We start from the raw sequence: 25876 nt of genomic DNA, 5'->3' as shown, positions 1-25876 counted from the left end.
AAGATCAAACCTATCCATTCTTAAGGAAATCAGCCCTGAGTGCTCACTGAAAGGACAGATCGTGAAGTTGAGGCTCCAATACTTTGGCCACCTCATGAGAAGAGAAGACTCCCTGGAAAAGACCCTGATGTTGGGAAAGATGGAGGGCACAAGGAGAAGGGGACGACAGAGGACGAGATGGTTGGATAGTGTCTTCGAAGCTACAAACATGAGTCTGACCAAACTGCGGGAGGCAGTGGAAGACAGAAGTGCCTGGCGTGCTCTGGTCCATGGGGTAACGAAGAGTCGGACACCACTAAACGACTAAACAACAACAAAACATGGTTTTAATCTATGGTTGATGTAATGTGATCTGATTGCATTTTAATATTGTTTTGTCAAACACCCAGACGACTTTGCTATTTAAACAGCTAAAGGAAAAAAATAAATGGCTCACTTTTTGAGGAGTATTTAATTACTGAATTATATCCTACCTTTTCTCCAAGGAGCTCCAGGTGGTGTCCATTGCCTAATTTAACCCCCCCAACCCTGCAAGGTAGGTCAGGCTGCGAGGCAGCAACTGGCCAAAGGGGGCACACACGGGAGTTTCATGGCTGTGTGAGGATCAGGCCCTCTTAAAGTATTCAAAGTCCATTGTAATGAGATGGTTCACCTTTATTTATCTGTAGGACACAAATCTTTCCTTGGGTTAGATTTAGCTATCCACAGTCGCCCTTTCAGCCCCTCCAGACCCTGCATGTGGCTGCCAACCTCTAGTGATGTCACCAAAGTTCATAATTACGGGGGTTCATAATTTGCCTCATCATGCTTGTATGTATTCAGACTGGAGCCATGCTCCCTTGGCATTAAATTCTTACTCCTTTTTTTGGGGGGGGGGGGAAGCCTGCAGAAGTTGTGTTTGCACTTTACTGAAATGGGGGGCGGCTTTTCCACAAATTTGAAATTCAGTATTATTTACTTTATTTTTATTTATTTAAAACATCTGTATACCACTTAATTGTTAACATTTCTAAGCACTGTACAGAGAAGCAATCCACAGAAAATGGGGCAATATAAACAATAAATTTTAGCACCAAGTGAGCCTTAAAATGCTTGCTGGAATAAGAAAGTCTTAGTTGTGCATTTGAAGTTCAGCAAGGAACCCTGCTTAATCTCAGGTCTGGGGCTTTTTTCTTGAGCAGTGAATCTGACTGTGGGGAATGGGAGCAAACTCTGCTGGATCAGACTAGAGAACTGTCTGCCCAACTGCTTCCCATGAACCTCAACCCTTTATCCACCAGACCTACACATAGCAGATCACATTGTGCTACATCTGCAAGATTAGGAAAGCATTTTTATTCCACATGTGACGAGATGTGGAGCAGAAAGGCGCTTAATACAGCAAACAACATCAAAGGACTCAAGAAAGTGAGCCAAGCCACCTGCTTCAGGAAAGGCAACATCTAATGCTGGAAGAAAATTATTTCTGGGCCTTGTGTCTGGAAAATTAGGTGGATCTTTCCCAGACAAGAACTGCAGCTTCCAAATCTTCCTTGCTGGGCTGTATATCTAATACTTTGGCACATATAACTTTGTCTCTATCTCCTGGCAGTGAGTTCCACAGTTAGCACTCACTGGAGGGAAGAGTAAGGTTTCCCTGATGTCTTGCTGGATGTTGGTCGGATGATGAGGGGCGCATCGTTGAGCCCCCCTGCCCGGACCCCAGGGTAGAAGTACGGCCGGAGGGGTCCAGAGAAGGAGTCTGCAAAGGTAAAGATGTGCGACCCATTATCAGCATTATAGAAGGAAACCTCCCCTGCATCATAGTCCAGGAAGATGCCTATTGCCCCAGGCCTGGCTCTCAGAGCTAGTTCCGTGAGAGGGCAGGTGAGGGCTGCGTACTCATTGCCATTCCTCAGCCACACAGTCCAGAAGCCAGTTGCTGGGGAGGGAGTGAAGATTCCTTGGCGGCTCACAGATTCTTGGCACACCCCCAGGGTCCAGCTGGTCTTGCTCTCCACACACACTTCCCAGTAGTGTCTCCCAGTTGTGAACTGCTGACAACCCAGCAGGCAAGTGCACGTCTCAAAGCGGGACAAGCTCTTGGGCAGGTCTTGCTTTTGATCCCCTACTTGCACACAGAGCAGGTTGTCAGAGAGGAGCAGGTAGGGATTCGCTGTGTCCGGGTCGAAGGTCACCGGTACTGCAGGCAGAAAGAGACATGTTCAGTCCTGATGTGATGTTACTGCACCAATACAGAACATGTGACATTATAATAGGATGCTCAATTATAACTACCCTGCCAGGGATTCCCTGCTTGTTGTTCTGCCTGGGCTGACAGCAAAGTAGAATCATAGAATCATAGAGTTGGAAGAGACCACAAGGGCCATCGAGTCCAACCCCCTGCCAAGCAGGAAACACCATCAGAGCACTCCTGACATATGGTTGTCAAGCCTCTGCTTAAAGACTTCCAAAGAAGGAGACTCCACCACACTCCTTGGCAGCAAATTCCACTGTCGAACAGCTCTTACTGTGAGGAAGTTCTTCCTAATGTTTAGGTGGAATCTTCTTTCTTGTAGTTTGGAACCATTGCTCCGTGTCCGCTTCTCTGGAGCAGCAGAAAACAACCTTTCTCCCTCCTCTATGTGACATCCTTTTATAAAGGGGCCTTTTCGGTGGTGGCCTCCCTGGTTACAGAACTCCCTTCAAAATGGCATTATGATGTCCCCCACATTAGCCACATCCAGGTAACCTTTTTCATTTGCCCAGGCCTTTGGGGTGTAAGTGGTATTTTTGGATGATTTTATGATCTTTGCTCTCTAATGTTGTTTTTATTCTGCTTTCATATCTGGTTCTGATGTAACTGATTACAAGTTTACTGCTGCGTATGTGATTTTGTATGGTTAGCTGCTTTGTGCTCCCATTGAGAGCAGGGGCAGGATAGACAGACAAGGTAGACCAGGTCAGACTATTGGACACCTAGTCAGAGATTTTCTCCACTGGTGTTGGCTGTTTAAGGGATGCACAGCCTAAATACGGTAGATGCTACTGATGCCCCAGCCAGCATCAGAGTGATGGCCGTTCTAGTCCAGGAGTAGCTGGAGGGCATTGCAATGGCTTCTCCTCCTCTAGGTTGTCAATCAGGCAAGAGTCTTTCCTTTCCCCTGCAGAGAATCCATTTACCTAACTCCAGATGTCAAGGACTGAACCCAAGATCTTCTGCATGCAAAACCTGTGCTCTACTACCAAGTCATACATGATTCTCTCCCAAGTTTTGTGCATGTGTTTGTGCTTGGGGCTCCAACTTGAAGTGAAGAAGGTGCTCAGGCAAATGAGTACAAGAGCAACCGCGCTCCCTCCAGCTGTCGTTGCTTCCATATTGCCGTGCTGACTTGCCATAGCCAAGTTCACCTAACTCAGAGCTTTCCAAACTTTTCATTTACAGATAGGTAGCCGTGTTGGTCTGCCATAGTCAAAACAAAAAAAATTCCTTCCAGTAGCACCTTAAAGACCAACTAAGTCAGTTCTTGGTATGAGCACACAAAAGCTCATACCAAGAACTGACTTAGTTGGTCTTTAAGGTGCTACTGGAAGGATTTTTTTTTTGTTCAAACTTTTCATGTTGGTGACACACTTTTTAGACATGCATCATCTCGTGACACAGTACTGTAATTCGGTTTTACTAGCAAACTGGAGGTTAAACTAACCCCTTTCCAGTCCCAGGAGGAGCGTAGGAAGCATTCACATGACACACATACACACTGCAACAGATACACAAATGTGTCGCAACACACAACTGAGTTAGCTCTGACCTAACTCAATAGAGCTGGTGGAGGGGCTATGAATGAAGGATGAATGCTCATTGTCATATAACCAGCACAAAAGCAAATTGGAACAAATGATTAAAGCTGGGTATAGGCTGACTTGGTATGTTTTGTGCAAGCAAAATGAATGCTCAATAAACAGGTTACCTGGAGAAGCCCAAATAAAATCAGCATCCTGTCTGTTGATAGACCTTTCTCTGGTCTTTTATTGCTTAAGAAGGCTACTTGCCATATCTGTCTATACATCACTCAAAGCTGGAAGTAGCTTTTGGCCGCAAAGTTCCCTACCTAGAAGTAACCTAGGTCACTTTAATCATGATGGTAATAAGTCTTAGCCTGCCAAGTGTGTTCAGGAAATTTATTCACCTCTACCCAAGACAATTATGACAAGGGGCTTATGAATGGTAGATGGCAGAAGCACTGCTCATGGAACCACACCTTTACCCCGATACCAGTTTTGGTGTGACGCAGTTGGGTGACTGACTCCTGTTATTCCGGCAAGTGCTGAGCTGATGCATAGGCGCATCAGGTTTAAAAGATGTGTTGCTGGCACTCAAAGTTGCAGTTGCTTGTGGTTCTTTATGGTTAAAAAGATCAAAGCAACTGGTGAGTCATTCTGAAAGGGGAAACAAGCTTTGGCTGCAGGCTTGAATGAAAAGCATATTTTATGGTTTTGTTTCAAAAAACCCAGATGCAAGGAGGGAAGGGCCAGTACAGCTGAAGTAACAGTCATTCAAGAGTCCATAAGTCTTTAGCTGTCACCAGTTTCCAGGGGTGCCAACATATAAAAAATATTGGGGGGGCCCATACCGACTTATAAAAAATATTGGGGGGGCCCAAGACCTCCAAACCGCTGCTGCTGGGGGAACGAAAGGGGCGAGCCCCGGGCTGCCCCGACCTTAAGTGAACCTGTGAGGGCCCGCCCTTTGCAGCAGCCGATTGGCTGCCGCCGTGGGCGGTGAATATTAATGATGTATCATTTTTGTGCTTCATGCTGTGGCCACAGACATGTGATCTGATGGTGAATTTGGGGTGACCCAATGCAAAAATCCTGAGGATCCCTGTGGATCCATGCTTTGTAACCACATTTTTGCACCATTGCAGCCCCAGGCAACAGTGGGTGTGTGATTTTTGGGGGGCAGGCTGTAGCCATGGACATGTTATGTGCTCTGATGGTGAATTTGGGGTGACCCAATGCAAAGATCCTGAGGATCCATGTGGATCCATGTTTTGTAACCACGTTTTTGCACCATTGCAGCCCCAGACAACAGTGGGTGTGTGATTTTTTGGGGGGCAGGCTGTAGCCATGGACATGCTATGTGCTCTGATGGTGAATTTGGGGTGACCCAATGCAAAGATCCTGAGGATCCCTGTGGATCCATGTTTTGTAACCACGTTTTTGCATCATTGCAGCCCCAGGCAACAGTGGGTGTGTGATTTTGGGGGGGCAGGCTGTAGCCATGGACATGCTATGTGCTCTGATGGTGAATTTGGGGTGACCCAATGCAAAGATCCTGAGGATCCATGTGGATCCATGCTTTTAAACCACATTTTAAGTGGGGAGGGAAGGAAAAACACAGAACGGACAAGGAGCACGAGAGGGGTGTGCAGAGAAGCAGCTGGCTAAGAATGCAGGGGAGGGGTATAACGGCAGGGAGGAAAGGAAGGCAAAAGTTTTCCCTCACCTACCCACCCAAGCCAGGCAGCTTGCACTCTCTCTCTCTCTCTCTCTCTCTCTCTCCCTCCTGCCTGCTTGCCTGGAGGGGAGGGGCTTTCCCTGCTCTTTGTTCCGTTTGAGCAAACACAGCAAGGAAACAGAGGAGGGTGGGCGGTAAGACCCTGAGGCAGAATGCAGGAAAGCAGCCGCTTCCTCTTTTTGAGGGGAAAATACGGTAATAATTTTCTTAAATTATTGGGGGGCGGAGCCCCCCCAAACGAATTTTTGAGGGGGCTCGGGCCCCCTCAGGCCCCATGGAGTCGGCGCCTATGCCAGTTTCATCAGTAAATAGATTGGAGAAGCTCATTTTAATTTGTGATTAAAGCTTTAGTTGAGTAATCCCACCCAGTTCAAGTTCAGAGGCCCCCAAACTAAGAGCTACAAATTGTGTATGACAACCACATGGTGAGAAGAAACCTTTCTCTTTGCTGCCAAGCTCACATGACTAACACAGCTCTGCACCATTGCTCGCTTACCTGAGTATCTCTGGAGTGACTCCATCAGCTCAGGAACATCATATAAGTCCTGTAGATCCATTGAGATGGGCTGGGGTTCCTGCAGTGATACAGCCTCACTCCTAAGGAGAACATGTCAGTAGTTATCCCCCAACGCCAAAGGCACCATTTTATGACCCCACAGTGTCATGAATGAGACCAAGTCACAATCCAATGCTCATATTCTTGGGAGTAAGCCCCAATTAACACAACAAGACTTATTTCTAAGTAAGTGGGCTGCAATATGAATTATAGTTATAATGAGAAGAGAAGACTCCCTGGGAAAGACTCTGATGTTGGGAAAGATGGAGGGCACAAGGAGAAGGGGACGACAGAGGACAAGATGGTGGGACAGTGTTCTTGAAGCTACTAACATGAGTTTGACCAAACTGCTGGAGGCAGTGGAAGACAGGAGTGCCTGGCATGCTCTGGTCCATGGGGTCACAAAGAGTCAGACACGACTAAACAACAACAACAATAAATTATAGGGTACTGACCTGGTCAAGGCTACCTTAACATCCTAGAGGAGAGAAAAGAGAAGCCTGTAAATGTCCAGGGACTAAAACTGACTTATGAACATTGCTTAAGAAATCCAGAAGTACCAGAACTGCACCTGCTTTATCAAGGTCATTTTAGGAGATGCCATTCTGTAGAGTCTCACCTTCAGCAGGGAGGCAGCTGGCTGCTGGCATTTCTGCTCCATCTCTGAGATCAGATCCCGTAGTCTTGTGCACTGGCCAAGCAGGAAGGCCCAGTTCACCTGCAGCTTCTTCAGCGTCTCCTGAGCCTCATCCTGAAGCTGCCTCAAAAGCAGCTGCTCCTCTTCGGCCATTGCCTGGCGGCGTCTTTCGTACCCTGACACAATGAGCGCTCTGCGTTCCTCCACTTTCTCCTGCCAGGGACATACACAGAAAGCAGAACTGGCCATTGGATCAGGCCAGAGAGGGACCCATCCAGTTCTGCATTCTCTTCCCACATGGTCAACCAGATACCTGTGGGAAGCCCGTGCGAGAGCAAGAGCATTCTCCCACTCCTGTTCCCGAGTGGTTGCAGACAGACAAATCTGACAGTTTCAATTTCTCTGTCTCTTTCTCATTTTTCCAGTCCTAAACTCAGTTCTCCACATTTATGTATTAGTCTGTGATTATAAATGTTTTTTAAAGGAAATTCATCAGTATTTTAGTGTAAAGTAAAAGGTAAAGGTACCCCTGCCCGTACGGGCCAGTCTTGACAGACTCTGGGGTTGTGCGCCCATCTCACTTAAGAGGCCAGGGGCCAGCGCTGTCCGGAGACACTTCCGGGTCACATGGCCAGTGTGACATCGCTGCTCTGGCGAGCCAGAGCTGCACACGGAAACGCCGTTTACCTTCCCGCTGGTAAGCGGTCCCTATTTATCTACTTGCACCCGGAGGTGCTTTCGAACTGCTAGGTTGGCAGGCGCTGGGACCGAGCAGCGGGAGCGCACCCCGCAGCAGGGATTCGAACCGCCGACCTTTCGATCAGCAAGTCCTAGGCGCTGGGGCTTTAACCCACAGCGCCACCTGTGTCCCATTTTAGTGTACATTTCTACAAATGCATTTTTATCTGTTAGTTAGAATACACACATTTTTAATGCACATTTCCCCCCTAACGTTTGTGCAGATTATTTAGTTGGAGAACTGAGTCACAAAATTAGGAGAATTATTAATTTCAAAGGTTAGCTGCATTGCAGTTTCCATATACTTTCAAGAAGTTAAGATCGGGAAGGTGCACCAAACTGAGTTTCTTCCCCATTCTTAGCAGAGACTGGTATGCTTCCTCTGATACTGGAGCTAATAGGGAGCCTGCGCTGAATATTATTCTTTAGCTAACTGTTTAAAAATAAGTCACCTGTCCCACCTAAAAGGGAAACAATCTATTAAATAACACATATAAAATCCCATCCATGTTCTTATTAAGGTCCACCAAACACCTAATAAAACTCCCCTATCATATCTATGGCCTTGTTGCATGATCCTGGCTGATATTTAGGCTGGTAATAGTATTTCATGTCTTTCGTCTGTGCTATTTGGCTGGAAGATTATTGGTGTTTTGTAATTTTAGTGCACATTTATAGCTGGAGGAAAGAAAGTCTGCCCACTTTTTAATGAGGTTGTTTTCTTATGCAGAAGATCCCTCAAAATGGTTCTGTATGAAGAAGCAATTGCCTATTTAGTTCCCATGGCAACATATCGCCTGCATTGTTCTAGGCCAGCTTTCTCCAGCCCCCTAACCTCATAAAAACCATATTGTATCTTGTGACACAAAGGGTCAGTGCACCTGGCTGTTAACCAGAAGGTTGGTGATTTGAGCCTACCAAGGGGTGACTGTGGACAGGATTCCTGCCTTGCAGAGCTTTCATTTGTCTAGAGAATCCTTGAGGTCCCATTCAACTCTACTACGATTCAATGTACACTTACATTCCAAGGCCTGAATATTAAACTGCTGTTAACAACAAAACTACAGAGGTCTATTCAAAAGCTGGAATTTCTAAGCTTGCCCATACAAGTCCCTTACACTTTTCCTGTCCTGCATGGCTAAGGCATCTCCTACCTCTAATCCATTTGGTTATAGCAATGCAGTGTTTTTGTTTTTCAACATAAACAGTATTTTTCAGAGCTGACTTCTCAAACACCTCCTTATGCAGTTGCATAGCCACATTCCTCAGTGACTGAGAAAGCATAGGGCGGATCTGAGTAGGGCCTTTGTAAAAGTTACCTGAGCTGCTTAGAAGCTGTCCTCACCTTACAACGCCACCACCACCCTGTGCTGGTTCCTTGTACAACTTGGGTTACATACTTTATACTTGATCCAATGACATGCATGAGGGTCAAGTGCCTCTGAGGAAGTGCAGAGTACCTTCTCATTCCCCCTGAAGTAATCACAACCAGCTCCTCCTCACACACGCAGGATCAAAGGTGAAGATTCTCAGGAAGACTCTCAGCTCATTGTATTCTATTTTAGAGAGAGAACTGAAGCAACAGATTGGCCAATTGTGAGTCTTTCCCAAGCCCAGGAACAGAAGAGCTTCCTGCTGATTCACATTCCGGGTTGTGAAAGACACAGGGGGCGGGGAGAGAGAACGGGCAAACCCATGCACAGAAAATGATGCTTGTGCCCTTTACATCGTTCAGAAGCAGGAAACAATCGTGGCACACACATCCATCACAGCTTTGTCACCTATAGTTAAAGCTGCAGCAAAACACAGAGAAAATTAAATAGTGGAGCTTTCCCCAGTACTTCTCTCCACATGCACACCAGGGCCAGTAATAGAAAAACCAGCCCACAGACCTATTTAAAAAAGTTGTTGAGCAGGCAGTGGTTTAACTTAGCCATAGGATGATAGTAGAAGCCAAGGAGCTGCCACAAAGTCCTTCACATCTGGTGCTCAAGGAATGCAGAATGTTTCCTTGGTCCAGCCTACCTAGCACTGGCTGGCAGTGTCTCCCCAGAGCGAGCCTGTCCTATGTGATGCTATCCATCCATATGTTGTTGGACGACAACTCTATTATCATCCACCATTGGTTATGCTGCCTGGAGCTGATGGGATTTGTAGTCCAACAACATTTGTATCACATTAGCTACCGCTGCTCTAGCGTTTCAGATGGGTGATTTCCCCAGCTGTGCTTGGAGATGCCAGGAGGCTTCTGTGTGTCAAATATTTGTTCTGCCACTGGGCTAAGTTTCCTTGAGGGAAAAATCCCATGTTGTCCCTTATTTTCATGATACAGGTGTCTGTAGCAGCACCAGTCTACCCGGTTTCCTGCATGCCACCTTGAGCCACAAAGCAAAGCATCCCTGAAGAGCACAGATCTCTGTAATTCCAGGCTACTGAAAAATGCACTATGGATGCCTGTTCCATGTTGTGTCCATCACAAGTACAAGGAACTGGAATGCAGGTGGCACAAATGTATCAGCTGCTTTTTGAAGGTGCCACAAACATAAGTTTCCTTTGCCATTCATGAATGTTGAGCCATGTGGCATATTGACCCCACCAGCCACCCACAACATTGCTCTGACCTGCAAAAATCTGGATGAATTGAGGGATTTGATCTTTGCAAATTTCTGTTTAACAATCAACCCCTTTATTATTTGGACATGATAAACTACATCCTCCCCCCAGACTTGTGCACAGCTGCAAGGAAAAGATCAAAAGTCTGCACTTCTGATGAGCATTCTTTCTGATCTCTAAACCATGGCTAATCTTAACTATGGTTTGTTGAAACAAGGCTTGTTTTAAGCAAACCATACTTAAAGATCAGCTGCAGCTGGGCCATGCAGGGAAGGGGAATATATCAGCCTGAGACTCATTCACATTACAATAAGCAAGGCTGTATCGTGATGTGTGAATGCAACCATGGCACATGAAGTAGCACAGATGCTTCAGCTGGGCAGGTTGTATTTTAAAATACCTTTTTGAGGAGAATTATGCTTTACTGTCCTGGATTGCCAGATGCTCACTGTTTTAAATAGCCTTGCTACTTCAACACCCAACAGACTAGCTGCTATGACTCTATGGCATCGCTTAATGAAGCTTTGATTAGGTACTTACCTTCCACTGAGCTGTTTTCTCTGCCTCTTGGGCTTCCAGCTTTGATGCTTCCCCCAGAACCTTCCTGAGAACATCCACAGCTTCCCTGAGCTTAATCTAGGGAAGGAAGCACAAACAACTATGGTGGCTCTCAGGAGTTTCGCTCCAGAACACTACACTTGGAAGGTAGCAATGTCTCTGGGGGACAACAAGTGTTCTGATAGAGCAGGAGCAGCCTATGGGCAGGATGGGGCCTCCCCACCTGGACTACAGTATCCCCTAGGGAGGGCAGTCTTCAACTGCTGCTGCAGGTAAAGCAAGAAGAATATACAAGAGACAAAGCACTGAATGGGTGTGAAAGCCATTTTAATAAAGGGACTTTATTAAGTCCCTTGTTGCCACCTTTCTTCTCCCCCCAGCCCTTCTCTGCTGAATTTAACAGCAACTGACAGCAATTAAGCAAGTGACTCTTTCCCTCTCTTGACTCTCCCTACCAGGAAAACCTCACTTGCTGAGTCTGGGCACGTCAGATTGGAACAAACCATGGAACAGACTCCCCCGAAAGGTGTGGACTCTCATCCTTTAGATGTTTTTAACCAGGGCTTGGATAGGCATCTCTCATGTATGACCTAGTTGAGATTCCAGCATTGCATTGGGTTGGACTAGATGAACCTTGGGGGTCCCTTCCAACTGTACAATTCTGTGATTCTATGAAAGGAAAAGGGAGCAGGGACAACTGCAAAAAGAGCGTGCTGGCAACTCTCATGCCCAAACTGATTCCCACCAGTCAAACCACAAGGTTTGTGGGAAGTTGCTGAAGGGCTGCATACCCAAAAATGCTGCAGTCAATTGCAGTATTCAATTCATAAAGGAACCTTTATGAACAATGGTTTAAAACCACAGAAGCACTGGCTTGCTCATTCAGAGTATTATTTTAATGTCCTACAGAACTTGCCTTCAAGCTGGATGTTAAGCAAAAGAAGGAATTGGTTTGAGGTAGGAAGAAAAGCTACCCGATCTCCCTGGCTCCTGTGCTTAAATACCAAGGGCTAGAGGAGGTTTTGTGTCTCACTTGTTTTTAAAAGCGTATGGCAAGGCAGGGGCTTGGTTAAAATTGGAGAGAGTGGAGGTGGCTTTCCAAAAGGGCCCCTGCTTCCAGGCACCTCATAAGTCAAGCACAGGCCATACAAGATTTAAGAAAAAATCCAGTCTATATTTTGTAATAGCCATAAGGTGGAGAGGAGGTGTTGCGCAGACTCAAATTAGGCAAGTCCTTGACCATAACAAAAGAATCTTAGGTTGTAGCAAAGCTTATTATTTCTATTATTACCAATTTTGGGGGGATCTTTGAGGTGGGGGTCAGAAAACTGAGTTTAGAGGGGCACAACAAGCCCCCAAGTCCATGTGTGCGCATTTGTGTGTGTCTACACCTACATTACAGGTATGTCAGGTGCTGAAGTTATTGTTTTTATGCCAAATAAAGACATTCCCATTTTACTCAGGTTTTTTATGGTTTTGATGAACAACTCTTGTGGCCTCTTCCTTTGTTCAGCTGTTTGTAGTTGTATTTCAAAAATACATTTTGGTTTTGGTGTTGTTGTTTTTACTTATGCATTGGATATCTTTGTTCTCCCTCAGCCTGCGGCTGTGCACAAGCTATACCTTTAAAGCACATTCAGAGCACATCTTTTCTCTCAGAGAATTCTGGGCACTGTTGTTTCTAGCAACCCTTAACAAACTACAGTGCCCAGAACACCCGGGGGGGGGGGGAAGGCTCCAAATGCGCTTTAAAGGTATAGCATGTGCACAGCCCAGCAAAGCTCAGAATAGACCCCTAATACTCCCCACAACATTCATGACTGGTGCAGCAGACACGTGGAGAAAACAGAAGGTCTGCTTGCCCTAGCTCATTTCTAGTTATAAATCAAGACACAGGCTCACCTTGTAGTCATGAGCAGCCTCCTCAATGGGCAGGACCGTGTGCGCCCGATGCTCTCGGGATTTGTCACACACCAGGCAGATGGGCTCGCCGTCGTCTTGGCAGAAAAGGCGCAGCTTCTTGCCGTGCCTCTCGCACAAGGCCTCGCCGGGGTCTCTGCTTGGTCGCAGAGCCAGCCGCTCGATGCCCTCCACGATGTTGGCCAGCTGCTTGTTGGGCCGCGAGCTGCTCAGCAAGAAACCAGCCCGGCACTGCGGGCAGAGAGCCACCTGGGCCACAGACCCCGCTGCCCGCTCACAGTAGTTGGAGATGCAAGCCTGGCAGAAGTTGTGGCCACACTCGATGGTCACTGGGTCCCTGAGGTACTCCAAGCAGATGGAGCAGGACACCTCCTCCTGAAGCCTCTCCACGGGGTCTCCCACCGAGAAGGCCATGCCTGCCCAAGAAGCCTCCCTCAGTTCTTCCGACGCTCTCCTGAAGCGAGGTCCAGAACTTTTGGCTGTGGTGGGTGTGGCCACCATAGGGAGGGAGATCTGGTTGACAATTTCCTCCTTGGAACCCCTCCATGGGCTTTTGTGCGGCTGGCAGTTTTCATTCCAGACTGCTCAAAAAAACACAACAGCCTCCGAAGCGGAGAAAAAACTGGGAACCAAGCCAAGAGATGACGCCAACAGCGTGGAGGATCTCACAAACAAGGCCAAGGATCATGTGACCTTTGCTTGTCCTGCACTGTAATGGGCTGCAGGCATCTTTGAAAGAGATCCCACACAGTATTTCCACTGGGATATCTCCCTCTGCCTCTAGATTATTTGGAAGCAGTGCCAGCCAGTCTCCTCTATTCAGGGAGGAGCCTTTTTATGCTTTCCCACCACATCTTTGCAACAGCCCACACTGTAGACGGTTCTTGAGAAACACACCCACATTCTTCCTGCTGGTTTAGATTGCAATCACCCCCCAAAAAAGAATGCATAGAACCCCCCCCCCCCCCCGCTGCCACCCTCTGCCACCCTCAAGCAGGGATTAGTTGTAGGTGGTGCCTGTCTGTCACTTATTCTGCTAGCAAACGCAGGTAAGGAGGGTTGACAAGAGGGGGCCAGTGTGAAACAACATGTCTGGGAGAGTGCCAATAGAAAATATTTTAAGACATCAGCCTGAGGAAGACTGAGCATGCTCAGTGGCCGTGTAATGTACAGTGACTGCTGGAAAAGGCACATGGAACATGACTTGGAAGGAATGGCATGCTGGAACCCTGAAGAGGAGTCCTCCTTTTGTGAGGAAGGAGTCATTGAAACATCAAGTTGCAGATGCCAGGTGTCTGTGGCTGAGTACACAGCACATTCAAAGTACATTCCCCACCCCAAAGAATCCTGGAAATTGTAGTTTAACCCTCACAAAGCAACAGGTCCCAGCACCTTCAAAGAAACTACAGTTTCCAGGATGCTTTAGAGGGTGCTCTGAGGGTATGTTGTGGATGCAGCCTCAGGGAATTAGGAAGCTGCAGACACAAAGAGGTAAAACAAAAGTGGCTCTGCAGGCTGCCTGAAAAGATTGGGGAGGGTTGGGAGAGAAGCTCTGGCTCTTCCTCAGACCATCCCTAATGAAGTTTGCATGCTTCCCTCTTGACGCATGAGAACACAGAGCAGGCCTTTCCTGCAGTGTCGTCCTGTCTATGGAGTGCTTTCCCCAGGGAAGCTGGTCTGGCACCTGCATTACATACTGTGTTGTTATGAGTCTGTGGGTGCCAGACCACTCTTATCCCTGGATCCAGCTAGTCTTAAAAGCCAGTCAAGCCAGGCTAGCTTCCTGGGTGATGAGCCTCTAAGGGGGATGAAGGGGCTCCGTAGGAGACAGAAAGTGGGTGGGGTGGGGCCCTCCCTCAACTCACAGGTAGTGAGAAGGACATAAGGCAGAGTTGAGAGTTGAGATGGGGGGGGGGGTATGCAACAATATTTTTGGTGCCAGGCATTTGGCTGACTAAACCATCTGTGGCCTTCTAAATGTGTCAAATGGGAGGTATTGTTAGTTTGTTTGTTGCTATTATGTATTTTGCTGTCCACACAAGTCCATCACATCCCTCTGGCGCAGGGACTGAACGCAGTCCTCAGGGCCCCTCAATGTGGCCCTCTGAATTCTCCATAGGCCACACCCATCACAGGACCTGCTTCAAACCCCTTGTCTGGACAGAGAACGTAAAAGGGTGTGTACGTGTGTGTAAAAACCAGTCTACTGTACAAAAGTAACATTTACCATTGTTCCTCTGCTTACTTTTGACCCTAGCCTGACCCACGACTGACAGGTGGCCTTCAGAAGGCTGTCCAGAAAAGAATGTGTCCCTTTGTGAGGTTTGAATGCTGCTCCTGGCATCAGACTGCATGCACGGCCCATAGGCTGATATCCCAAGATCCTTTGCAACACTGCAAAGAACGATTTATGAAAATCAATATGTTCCCAGGGTGCAAGTAAGAAAATGCTGGTGTGTGTTGAATCAGTTTCCATGAATTTTGGTCCATTCCTGTGTGCTAAGACAGTAGTAGGCCAAAGCATCATTGGCATGAGCTCTCAGAGACGGAGCACAATTGGGATGGGGTCTCTATCCAACCTTAGAACCATGGCCCCTTAAATGTCTTTTGACACCTCAGCTACAGTGCTATAGTCAGTAGAAAGAACAAGGATAAAAGGTGGGAAAGCTATTCACAAAGTCACAGTCCACCAGAAATACACAAGCAAATCTTACTGTATGCCTTTTTAATAGAAAAAACCCACATTTCCATTGAACACTGATAAGTGATATATGGGAGCTTTTGCTTCTTTCTCCTTAAGGCAGCAACATGTGGTCCATAGAGCAGTCTTTCTTCGGATCAGGAACCTTGCAGCCTACAAAAGCATCATCGGTAGCAGCTGACATGTCCTTTCTCTGGCCTGGACATTGCTGGCACCTACATCCTGATTGCAGAACAGAGAGCAAGGGAACCGCCAAGAGTATGAAGAGCTCTCCCATCTGCTTGGTATCTCCCCATCTTGAAAGTAGGGCTAACTCAGTAGTCCTTTGCCCAGGTCAGACAATATGCACATCCCGGGTCCTAGCCTCGGCTTCTGGCAGCATCAGGATTCGAGGTCTCGTGAGAGCCGCAAAAGTTCCTTCTGGCTGTCGATCACTCTCAGGTGCTGGGTGTAGGCCCAGGTAGCAGCTGGGCTTCGTGTGCTAAGAGACTGCTCTGAACCTGAAAGAAAAAGATCCCGATATCAAGGAAGGATTTTGAAAGAATTCATAGATTTAGGGACATAAATTTTAACAAGGTAAAATTCAGGATCTTGTGAGTGACAGAGATTTCTAATTGCCGGGGGGGGGCAGGGGGTTCAGTGATCTGTATGGCTTCTTAATGCTCCTCATGGTTAGAAATTAAAATCTTCAAAACTAAAAATAAGTTTTATTTGGATCATTTCCTTACCTGGAATCTTACCTAACCCATTCCTTAGTTTGGAGAGATCCTTTTCTAGTTGGATTGGGTCCTTGAGACATGGGGACTGAGGGTTTTGACAGTTTATTCTGCAAAGTACATGTTGGATGAGGGGATATTGAATGTAGCTCTGCACACATCACACAGGAAATGAACTATTCAGGGTGGTATCCTGAATTGTTCAGGCACCTGCTATATTATCCAGGGTGGTGAACAGCTAATCAAACTGCACAATCACGAGTGTGAAAAAGCCAATCAAATTGTAGACTCCAAAGGGAGACTGAGATGGGCTGGGAAATTGCAGATGTGTAAGGAAGTGTAAATGTAAGGGCACCTTGGGTCAGAAATACTACATCATATAGCATTCATATAGGAAATGGCTTGTGGCTGCCCCACAACTGAAATATTGGGGTTGTGGCTGGGCAGCTTAATGAATACATCAGCTCAGCAAGCAAGGGTAGTGAAAAAGCAAATTCCACCTAAGAGATTATTATGAAAGGGACTAAATATAAAAATGGATGGTGTCACAATGTCTTCATTAATAACTATCCCTTTAAAGCAAAATATTGCGATCTCGGTTTAATGGAAAGAAAAGAGGACAAAAATTGGAAAAACTCTCTTTCACACACATACACACACACACTTCAGGCAAGCAATAAAATGGGCAAAACCTGCAAAAAAAGGAAGTTTTCTATTTAGAGCTAGGAGATTCCTTATGCCAAGTCCATCTAGCACACTACTGTCCACACTGACTGGCAGCCGACTCAGACAGGAGTCTTTTCCAAGCTCTACCGAGATGGAACCTGGGACCTTTTGCATGAGCTCTTGCAATTTATAAAAGGGATCCCCTGGAAGTTCTAACAGTGCTGTGACTGTTACTGAACCTGGGTTTTGTAGCCCTCTTGCCTCCCCCAAACCTCACCCCCATAATGTTTTTTTTTGGGGGGGGAGCCTCAAGACAATAAAGAAACACTGGAATGTAATTATTTCGATGGTGTTGTGTGCCTTCCCCATAAAAAGTGTGTGAACAAAGGAGGGCAGAATCAGAGAAAAGGGGTTGGTGTGGAAGCACTCTGTATACAAAACCCCTCCCTTGCTTACAGGTAGAGGCACGCAGTGCCCGGGCTTCTTCCAGGAGGTGCTGAGGACGACTCCGCAAAGGGGAGAGTGGAACTGGAGTGGGGAAGAAGAGGAGAAGGATTAAAAAAAAGTCTGCTTAAAATCCGTTTTGCTTATTATCATTTAATTTTTTGTCATCCTTTCAGTCTGTTTGATCTATGACTCACCTGCCTGCCTTTGGCTAGTGGCCTTATTTCAATACTAGAGCCCTCGCAACATTTCAATTCAATTTCATGGCCTCTCCCCTCCCTTCCCTCCCCACCCCACCCCTACTTTTTCTGTCTTCTGACCTGTATCAACCCTGAAATAAACCCCCAATAAGCCCCAAGACCTTAGAATTATATAATCATAGAATTGTAGAGTTGGAAGGAACCCCAAGAGTCACCTAATCCAACCTGTCCAGGTGAGCTGGAAAGTTGAATCAATTCTGAAAAGAATTCAACTTAGCGCAAAAGAAGCAGTAGGGCACAATGGTTTGCCTCTGAAAGAGGAGGCCATTCTACCTGCTCCAACACTTGTATCTGTTTAAATGCATTGACCTGAGGGTCCACCCTTAGGGATGGAGGAGGAATTTGCTTGGTCCACTTTATGCAGAAGACCAGCCCAATTTTGACGGTCCAAAACTTTTGGGTTGGAATGCAATGTTTCAAGATTTTGCAATGCAGCATCAGTGCACAAAAATATCTATCTTGTGAGTCCTGGAAGACCTGTCTGCTAGCCTTTTCCCACCTGGCCTGGGAGGGAAAACTGACTCCAGCTACAAAAGCTGAGGCTCCTGAAACCATATTGGCTGTGGGTCCTGGAAGTTCTTCTCCCTCCATTGCTGGCCTTTCCCCACCTGGCTTGGGAGGGAGGGGCCCTGGCAGACTGATTGACTGCTGTGGTCTTGTTTAGGTTGTTTCATTGGGGTTTTTCATTGCTATTGATTTTTGTATCTTTAGTTTTAGATCTTATTAGGATTTATGTGGAAATTGTTTCAATACTTTTTGATATGTTTCCTTTATTGTTTGGGACTTTTGCTATGTTTGCAATGCTGTAAATCTTGTCATGTTGCCTGCTGCCTTGAGCATGGTTTTAACAATGGAAAGGTGGCATATAAATAAAATGATGATGATGATTAAATGAAGATAAAAATGTGCATTTTATGGAAAAGCCCACTGAAGAATATAAAAAACTATGTATTTGGAGAGAAATGCATACAGTGCCGTGCATGATAATGTGTATAACAATACTGCATACAATATAAATGCAAACCCTTCTTTAAAAAATTCCACACAAAATAAGACAGGGCCGACCTATAATTGTGTGCCAGTAAAAATGGCAGGGGATGAGGTTAGGCTGATCTGTCCATCCAGCTCCCATTCTGGAATGTTAGGTGCACTTTGCTTCCGCTTATCCCTACTGACACCTGTCTTGTGCCCCTGCTCCCCTGCCCCACTCACGGTTGGGTTGACTCCGACAACGATGCACGAGACGAACTGCTTTGGCCATCATACGCTGCATGGAACAGACAGGTTTAATGTTAGGCTCAATCGTTTCATCCTCATCTCACCCCTAAGTGAGTTATTTGCAGACAAAGAGGACAAGAGAGCATGTTCAAAGTGTCCTTATGCACAACTGAAATTTCTCAACACCTAAAAGGGAACTGTAGCTTCTTCTCTCCAGCAGGGGAATGATAACTTTCTCTGATACTGGCTCCTCCTGTCATTACCATGCCACAGTAAGACTACCCCAGTTCCCCCAGCCATGTCTCTCCACTCACCAGCTTCTCAAAGTTGACAAGATTCTCCACCAATGTGCAGTTACCCTCATGGATGAATGTCAGGTCTGCGAAGGGAGACAAAGATCTGAGTCTGTTCATCACACAGTAGCCCAGGCACCGGGCTGCCCACAAGATTGAAGGGGCCTGGCACACACATGTGACATCAAACATGTGCCCCCAACCTCACGCAGGCTGGTGCAGTCTTCCACTAGCTGCAGGTAGGTCTGATGGGGCCTGATGGGCCACAGAATATTGAAATGGGGGGCCTTCCCTCCCCCTCCGATGGTGCCCCTGCACAGTATGTACAGACAATGAAGTTCAGCAGATGAGCTGATGGGCTTATATATTTAGTATATTCTGCCTTTCTTACATGATGCAACTCAAGGTGACATACATGGAACTATCATGCAGTCTCCCATCCAGGCACCTACCAGATCTTCCCAACTTCAGCAGGCTGGCTGCATCATGTGCCCTCAAGTTGGGCCCTGAATCTAGTCTTGTGCCCCACCTTTGCAAAGTAATGCAACGAGCAAGAGCAGAACTCCTCCCAAGGCAGCAAAGGTTATTAGAGGACACCTCCACATTACCCAACACATTCATTCAGGAGAGGAGCCATAGCTCAGGGGTCAAGTACTGTTACTGAAACAGGCTTGAAAACACAAAGCTTGCTTCTGACCATGTGTGAGAATCCCCTGAGCCAGATGGGATGGCAAGCCTGAGTTCCCATGGCCAGACCCCAGTCTTAGATGCTTTTTCTTAATTATTTCAAATTTCATATGTTTTGTGAGTTTAGATCCCTAAGGTCTCAAGATACAAAGAGCATTTATGCATGCAAACCAACAGCCAAGGTAAATTTAGTAAGGAGCATGCAGCTTCTTATACCTTTAAGCAGGAGGGGCATAAAGGGAATCAAGGGGGGAGTCAGTTTCGCCATGGCCAGCCTGTAGACCCGGTGATTCCAAGAAGGGTCCTGGAAAGAAGGGAGAAAGATTAGCGTTGGGACTGTTTGCAACTGCGTGTGCATCAGGCGCACGGTGCCTCACCCCAAAGCTACACTTTAATGGTGTTCCTTTGCTTGTCCAGGACAGTAGAGTCTAGTTCTCACCAACAGCAGATTAAGTTAGTAAGTCTGTTTCTGGACTATACCATTTCAGGTGAAGGCTTAGAAGATAGCATGCTTCCCCACCCCCTGCCCCCCCCCCAAAGAGAGACCTATGCACACAGAACTCTTCTCCCAGATTTTTGGCACTGGAGCATATAGTTATGTGAGTTCCCAGCTGCATCCACACTAAGGGCTGGTTTCACCTAACCCAGTGTGTTGGCTGATGTCTGTACACTAGCTTAATGGGGCTTTCCACCACCTCCCCCCATGCCCTCTGTGCCACCCACCAGGAGAACCCCCAGAACAGCACACAGGGAACAGAGAGGGGAAATTGTTCCATTTTGTAAGCAGAAAAAAGACCTTAGAATAAACAAGAATTGACTTTTCATCCCTTCTCAAAAGAGCCTGACTCTTTTGCTAAAGGTAGAAGGACAACTGGGCACCAGCTTGAAGGGCTGGTTGGTATCCTTCTTGGGATTCTTTTGGGAAGCCTGTCTCCTGCTGGATGAGCCAACAGCCACAGAGGACTGTTCAAAAAGCCCCAAGGGAGAAATCTGGGCTCACATCCACATCTCAGCCATAGACTTTATAAGGCAACTGTGCAGAGCACTCTTTCAGCCCCAGTTCCCCATCTGTGAAATGGGAAGAGCAGCGATTTAGCTCGCAGACTGAACACAGTAAAGAATAGCAAAGCACTTTGCACATGGGGAATGGTGCAGAGATGAGAGAGACACAGTGACAAGGCTCCAGCACCGTCCAAAGATAAACAGGACCGCCACTCACCAGCATGCGCTCCATGGTGCCAAACAGCTTTCGCGTCTTGTGTGGGAGCTTCTGTGGAGAGGAGAGAGACAGAGGCAGGAGGGTGTTCAGAAATGGCCAACAAATTACTGCAGAAAGTCAGGGCAAGTTCACGCATGCACCGTTTGTACTTTGATTAGAAGGGATTTGCATTGGGGGGGGGGACAGAATTGACACATCCAATGCCACAGATAAAACTTTAGTATTTTCCTGCAATATCTCAAACAGAATACATACAGTTAATCTGTGCAAGTGATGTGCTATCAGGCTAGGAGATACAGGCAATATCCAGGCATGTGTGATGTGACCATGATGAGGCCGGGCTCCTTCTCACATAATCACATTCCCCCTTTCAACACCTGTTTTGCAGCCCTGCCTTCACTTCAGCCTTCACCTGCATCCCCCAAAAGGAATGCTAGATCCATGGTGGCACCTTACAAAATGGTGGCAAGGACTGGCAATTGAAAAGGCAGCAAATCACTTCTCATTGTTGCTGCTGTTATGACCTTTCTCAACCTGGTGCTTTCCAAATGTTTTGGATAACAACTCCCACCAGCTTCATAAGCCTTGTGGCCAATGGTCAGGGGCGATGGGAATTGTGGTCCAAAGCATCTGAAGTGTACCAGGTTGGAGAAGGCTGGTATATAAGCAGTTTCACAGCATGCATGGTTAGTTCGGTTTGTTTCCCTTCCCTCTGTGGCAGAAATGTACCTCCCAGGTCCTAGAGAGGCGGCTGACGGTGGAATGGCTCAGGCCAAACATCACTGCAAAGAAAGAGTTCAGGTTCTTTTGGTCCTTCAGGCTGAAAACAAAGACACAAGAGGCACTCAGCTCAAAGCGGAAGTTTGTGTGAACCCCCAGATGCTTCTCATGTGAAAGCCAGGACAGGCTTTACTGCTCCTACAGTACTTAAAGCCATGGTCTCTCCTAGAAAAAGGAGGTGACCTACATACATGAGTGGCCAGAAGCTAGTTCAAACCTACAGGTAGATCTTTGGATCAGTAGATCAGCAAGGATTTCTGCTTTCCAATAGTTTAACAATAGTGATAACATTAAGACCTCTCTCTCACATACCCTTTCAATATATTTGACTGTGTCGGGATCTGGCTCTGGTTTCGCTATTTTTCATTCTTGTGACTTACCCCAGCCTGGTGTCATATTGTGGTAAAGGGTGGCTCAGAAATCTTTTTCAAAAATCAATGAAATAAGGCTGCTGAAACCCAGAGATCTTGGGAGAAAATAAGGAATGGCACTTTCCAAAGGTGACAACTCTATGGGGCCATGGTACCTTCACCTCTCCCCCGCTATAAAATATTTAGGGGGCAGCCCCCCAATGTTTTATGCCAGTTGCTGCCTTCCTCCCTCCTTTCCCCCCTTTCTCCAAACTGAGCACTGCCCTCTTTCCCAGCTTGACTCCTGGCTTTTGGTGCCATTTCCAGGTGTGTCTATGCCAGGGAAGCTGGGGAGAGGCAGGACCGTAAGAGAGGTGAGTGGGTGATGAGTGGGAGACAGGTGAGCAAGCAGAAACTTCTTGCATGCAGGTGGGGAGTGAGAGGCAAGTGGGGGGAGGCCTGTGCCCAGCTGTGCATGGCTGAGGAAGGTGACCTCTGCAGAAGTACTGGGAGGTGCCCATATAAGTGCCCATGTTTTGTTCAAGTTGGCACCCATGGCATTTTCAGAGAACAGAGTGTAAAAGTTACCGAGAACAAATTTCTGGGCCAAGCATTTCTGTCTCACAAATAACTTATTCCCCTGAGCCACTATTTTGCTCTTCGCTCCGGACCTTGGGGTTCTAGTGAAAACAAAACACAGCCTCAAATTTGCAAGCCTGATGCCTGCTCATTCCCGGCCAACTGCTTTCCTTTCAGCCAAACTCTTACTGTGCAGCCAGCTTGATGAATTTTCGGAGCAGCTGGGCTCTCTTGATAACATCAGGACAGAGGCAGAGCTCGGTGGTGACCCAGAACTGCAGCTCATTGAAACGGCACAGAAAGCGCTCCAGGTTCGCCGTGGTTGCATTGGGAAACTTCTGCGGTCCAAATATGTAGTAGATCAGCTCCACCTTAAAAAACACAACAGCCAGGAGAGTCTCCGCTGAAATCCAACCTTAAAAATATAATGCTTTGGCTCAGCTCCACTTGAAGACATGCAACCCACTCTCCTCCACCTTAGACATGCAGGGCAGCTGTCAAAATCTCTGCAGAATGCCATGGACATGAGGGTGAGGAATGGCAGGTTGCAGTGTGTGGGCACAGCAAGATCTCCCCAGTCCCAGGGTCTGGTGCCTCACTACAACAGATTTCATCTGGGAACAGATCTCCTTACTTGATGGATGCTTTTGAAGAGGTTCCAGTCATGCTCAGTGAACTGGGTGGCCAGGTCCTTGGAGCTGATGAAATCCAGGTTTTCTGAAGAACCCGCCGTGGGGCCTTGCTGCTCAGGGTGAGGGGCCTGTGCAAATGGGAGGAGAAATCAGTGAAAGCCACTCTGCAGGGGCACCTGTGCGCATGCAGGCCTGTGTGCATGCAATTTGGCCTATAAGGCATTACCCCAAAACTGTGCCCAACTGTTGATAGGCTGGTATGTTTATTTATTTATTGAATTTGTATACCACCCTTCATCCAAAGATCCCAGGATGATTCACACAAGCAAAAATACAAAATGAAAACACAAAATACATAAAACAAAAACAAGTGAATAGCCCTGCTCCCACAGACACATTTAAAAGGCCATAGAATGTTAATCAGCCCAAGGCCTGGTTGAAGAGAAACCTCTTCTCCTGGCACCTAAAGATGTGTAATGAAGGCGCCAGGCGAGCTTCCCTGGGGAATCCATTCCACAAATGGGGAGCCACCACAAAAAAGGCCTGCTCTCAAATATACACAACTTCTGGACTTGTTGTGGAGAAAGCATACACAAAAAGGCCTCCAATGATGATCACAAGGTCTAGGTTGGTTAACATGGCGAGAGGGGGTCCAAGAGGTTTTATGGTCCTGAGTCGTTTAGCTGATGCCACTCTGGTGGGTGAGTGGCATCAGCTGGTGAGTGCACCAAGTCTGCAGCAGTGGCACCCACCTCCTTCCCACAGGAAACCGATGTGCTGAGCCAAAGCAGAAGGATTTAACCTCCTTACTGCTCAGTTTGTCTATGTGTGCCAGTGCCCCTGCTGCGAACAGGGGTGCACAGCCAAAAAAGCAGGATTTAACCCACCATTCACCAGCTGATGAGCAGCAGAGAATTCAAGCGTGGTTCCTTTCGTCAGATGGTTACATCCATGGGGATTGTGCAGAAGATAATTTTACCACTTGTGTCCAGGGGGTTGAGCCAGAGAATCAAAGTGAGAGCTTTGCGAGAATCTGCAGGGGAAACACACTCACCAAGCTGTGAAGCTCCTGGACAGTGGCAGCAAAGAGTCTCTCGTTCAAACCCAGGGATGTAAACACAGCAAAGGCCTCCAAGGGCAAGACCTCTTTATCTGCCAGAAAGAAGGAACAAGAGACATGGCAGTGCCCCAAATTGCCACAAGGGAGCAGTATTGCTCAAGGATACTGGTACATACATACATACCCTGCCCATCTGGCTGGGTTTCCCCAGCCACTGTGGGCGGCTCCCAACAGAATATTAAAAACACGATAAAACATCAAACATTACAAACTTCCCTAAACAGTTCATTGGTCCTGAGCCATCACGGGTAAACCTCAGAGTGATTTGTAACATATCAGCCATGAGTTCCGACTCCCAATTCAACAATGCAAGAACAAAACACCTAAACTGATGCAGAAAGCTAACCGGGGTGGAGTTTGCATGGCAGGACTATTAAAGGTAAAGGTAAAGGTACCCCTGCCCGTACGGGCCAGTCTTGACAGACTCTGGGGTTGTGCGCCCATCTCACTTAAGAGGCCAGGGGCCAGCGCTGTCCGGAGACACTTCCGGGTCACGTGGCCAGCGTGACAAAGCTGCATCTGGCGAGCCAGAGCCGCACACGGAAACACCGTTTACCTTCCCGCTGGTAAGCGGTCCCTATTTATCTACTTGCACCCGGAGGTGCTTTCGAACTGCTAGGTTGGCAGGCGCTGGGACCGAGCAGCGGGAGCGCACCCCGCCGCAGGGATTCGAACCGCCAACCTTTCGATCGGCAAGTCCTAGGCGCTGAGGCTTTAACCCACAGCGCCACCTGCGTCCCCCGGCAGGACTATTAGCTCAGCTTATTTCTGGCACTGCAAAGAAATTCCAAGGCTCAGAATGTAGTCAGAAGCACCCTGTTCTTTAATTCCAGCTACATGTCTTTTGCACCTGGCTCTGGCTGGTTGATCTTGGGGTTCTAGTAAAAAAGCAATCCATAACCCTGAAATCAGTCCACGAGGGGAGGCCAGTCACTAAGGCAAGACAGGGCAGTTTTCTGCATCCCCAAATCCAAAGCTAGACTACAGCAGTCCTGTGCCCCCATAGAGTCACATTCATAAAATTCCTATCATTCAGTACTTCCCTGGAGTCTTTTCTCTCTGAGTATAAGCAGAACTTAAAAGAGGTACAGAAATGAATCATGTCTGGAGGGATACACACACACACACACACACACACACACACACACACAAAACCCCCTATTGTGTGGGCTGGCAAGGTGTGTCATTTTAGGAGGTGAAGCTTAATTTTTGCAAATTTCTTCAGTGAGGGATCTTAAAAGCATGTTTTTGGGTGTGACGGATTCAAATATGCTATTATTTTTGTGATCGGTAAGTCTATGTTTGATGAAAAAGCACATAGGCTGTTTTCAGAAAAGCAAAGAATTTTATATTTCACCTTCTGAAAATATCAGGTAATGCTAAGTAATAACAAATAATAAATAAATAATAAATAATAAATAAATAGAGGACTGGGAAAAGCTATGGAGAGTGAATATAAAATTTACGGCCTGTACATTACTTAGGGAAAATATGATGAAGATGTTATACAGGTGGTATATGACACCTGTAAAACTGGCTAAGATGTATAAGGTAGACAACAAGTGCTGGAAATGTAAACAAAAGGAAGGGTCCTTTTACCATCAATGGTGGGAGTGCAAGAAAGTTAAAAGCTTCTGGGAGGAAATCTACAATGAACTGAAAAAGATGTTAAGTTATACCTTTGTAAAA

General features: G+C 46.9%; 2 protein-coding genes across 5 annotated transcripts in view; both read right to left on the bottom strand.

Annotated features, from left to right (window-relative positions):
• Window positions 1-936: 936 nt before the first annotated feature.
• Window positions 937-13437, bottom strand: TRIM58 (tripartite motif containing 58). Of its 2 annotated transcripts, XM_081898139.1 has the most exons (6): window positions 12505-13435; window positions 10585-10680; window positions 6676-6906; window positions 6512-6534; window positions 5997-6097; window positions 937-2182 (listed from the first exon to the last, which is right to left on the bottom strand). In XM_081898139.1, exons 1-6 carry the CDS (start codon window positions 13021-13023, stop codon window positions 1611-1613), a joined length of 1542 nt encoding a protein of 513 aa, XP_081754265.1. In that variant the 5' UTR covers window positions 13024-13435; the 3' UTR covers window positions 937-1610. The 2 variants fall into 2 exon arrangements, with proteins under 2 accessions (XP_081754265.1, XP_081754266.1); XM_081898140.1 differs by lacking the exon at window positions 6676-6906 and having other exon boundaries at window positions 12505-13437.
• Window positions 13438-15232: 1795 nt separating this feature from the next.
• RAPGEF3 (Rap guanine nucleotide exchange factor 3) overlaps window positions 15233-25876 on the bottom strand; it is a 49367-nt gene continuing 38723 nt past the window's right edge. For all 3 annotated transcript variants that reach the window (XM_081898117.1, XM_081898118.1, XM_081898119.1), the window contains 10 exons: window positions 24122-24219; window positions 23070-23195; window positions 22625-22806; window positions 21456-21546; window positions 20727-20777; window positions 19724-19811; window positions 18842-18906; window positions 18522-18576; window positions 17062-17133; window positions 15233-15723 (listed from right to left, as the gene is read on the bottom strand). In XM_081898117.1, the coding sequence (XP_081754243.1) occupies window positions 15605-15723; window positions 17062-17133; window positions 18522-18576; window positions 18842-18906; window positions 19724-19811; window positions 20727-20777; window positions 21456-21546; window positions 22625-22806; window positions 23070-23195; window positions 24122-24219 (947 nt within the window). In that variant the 3' untranslated portion in view covers window positions 15233-15604. The remainder of the gene's footprint in view (window positions 15724-17061; window positions 17134-18521; window positions 18577-18841; window positions 18907-19723; window positions 19812-20726; window positions 20778-21455; window positions 21547-22624; window positions 22807-23069; window positions 23196-24121; window positions 24220-25876) is intronic.

Source organism: Podarcis melisellensis, assembly GCF_964234715.1.
Source record: "Podarcis melisellensis genome assembly, chromosome: 2".
Taxonomy (NCBI): domain Eukaryota; kingdom Metazoa; phylum Chordata; class Lepidosauria; order Squamata; family Lacertidae; genus Podarcis; species Podarcis melisellensis.
The sequence above is the reverse complement of the archived record's forward strand: the minus strand, read 5'-3'. Positions and strand labels throughout refer to the sequence as shown.

Excerpts from the sequence above, each read along its gene's own strand:
- TRIM58 (XM_081898139.1), bottom strand. The coding sequence starts at position 13,023 with ATGGTGGCCACACCCACCACAGCCAAAAGTTCTGGACCTCGCTTCAGG. Across the intron at positions 6,907-10,584 it reads AGAAAACAGCTCAGTGGAAG|GAGAAAGTGGAGGAACGCAG; the intron begins GTAAGTACCTAA and ends TGTCCCTGGCAG. Across the intron at positions 6,535-6,675 it reads CAGCTGCCTCCCTGCTGAAG|GATGTTAAGGTAGCCTTGAC; the intron begins GTGAGACTCTAC and ends TCTCTCCTCTAG.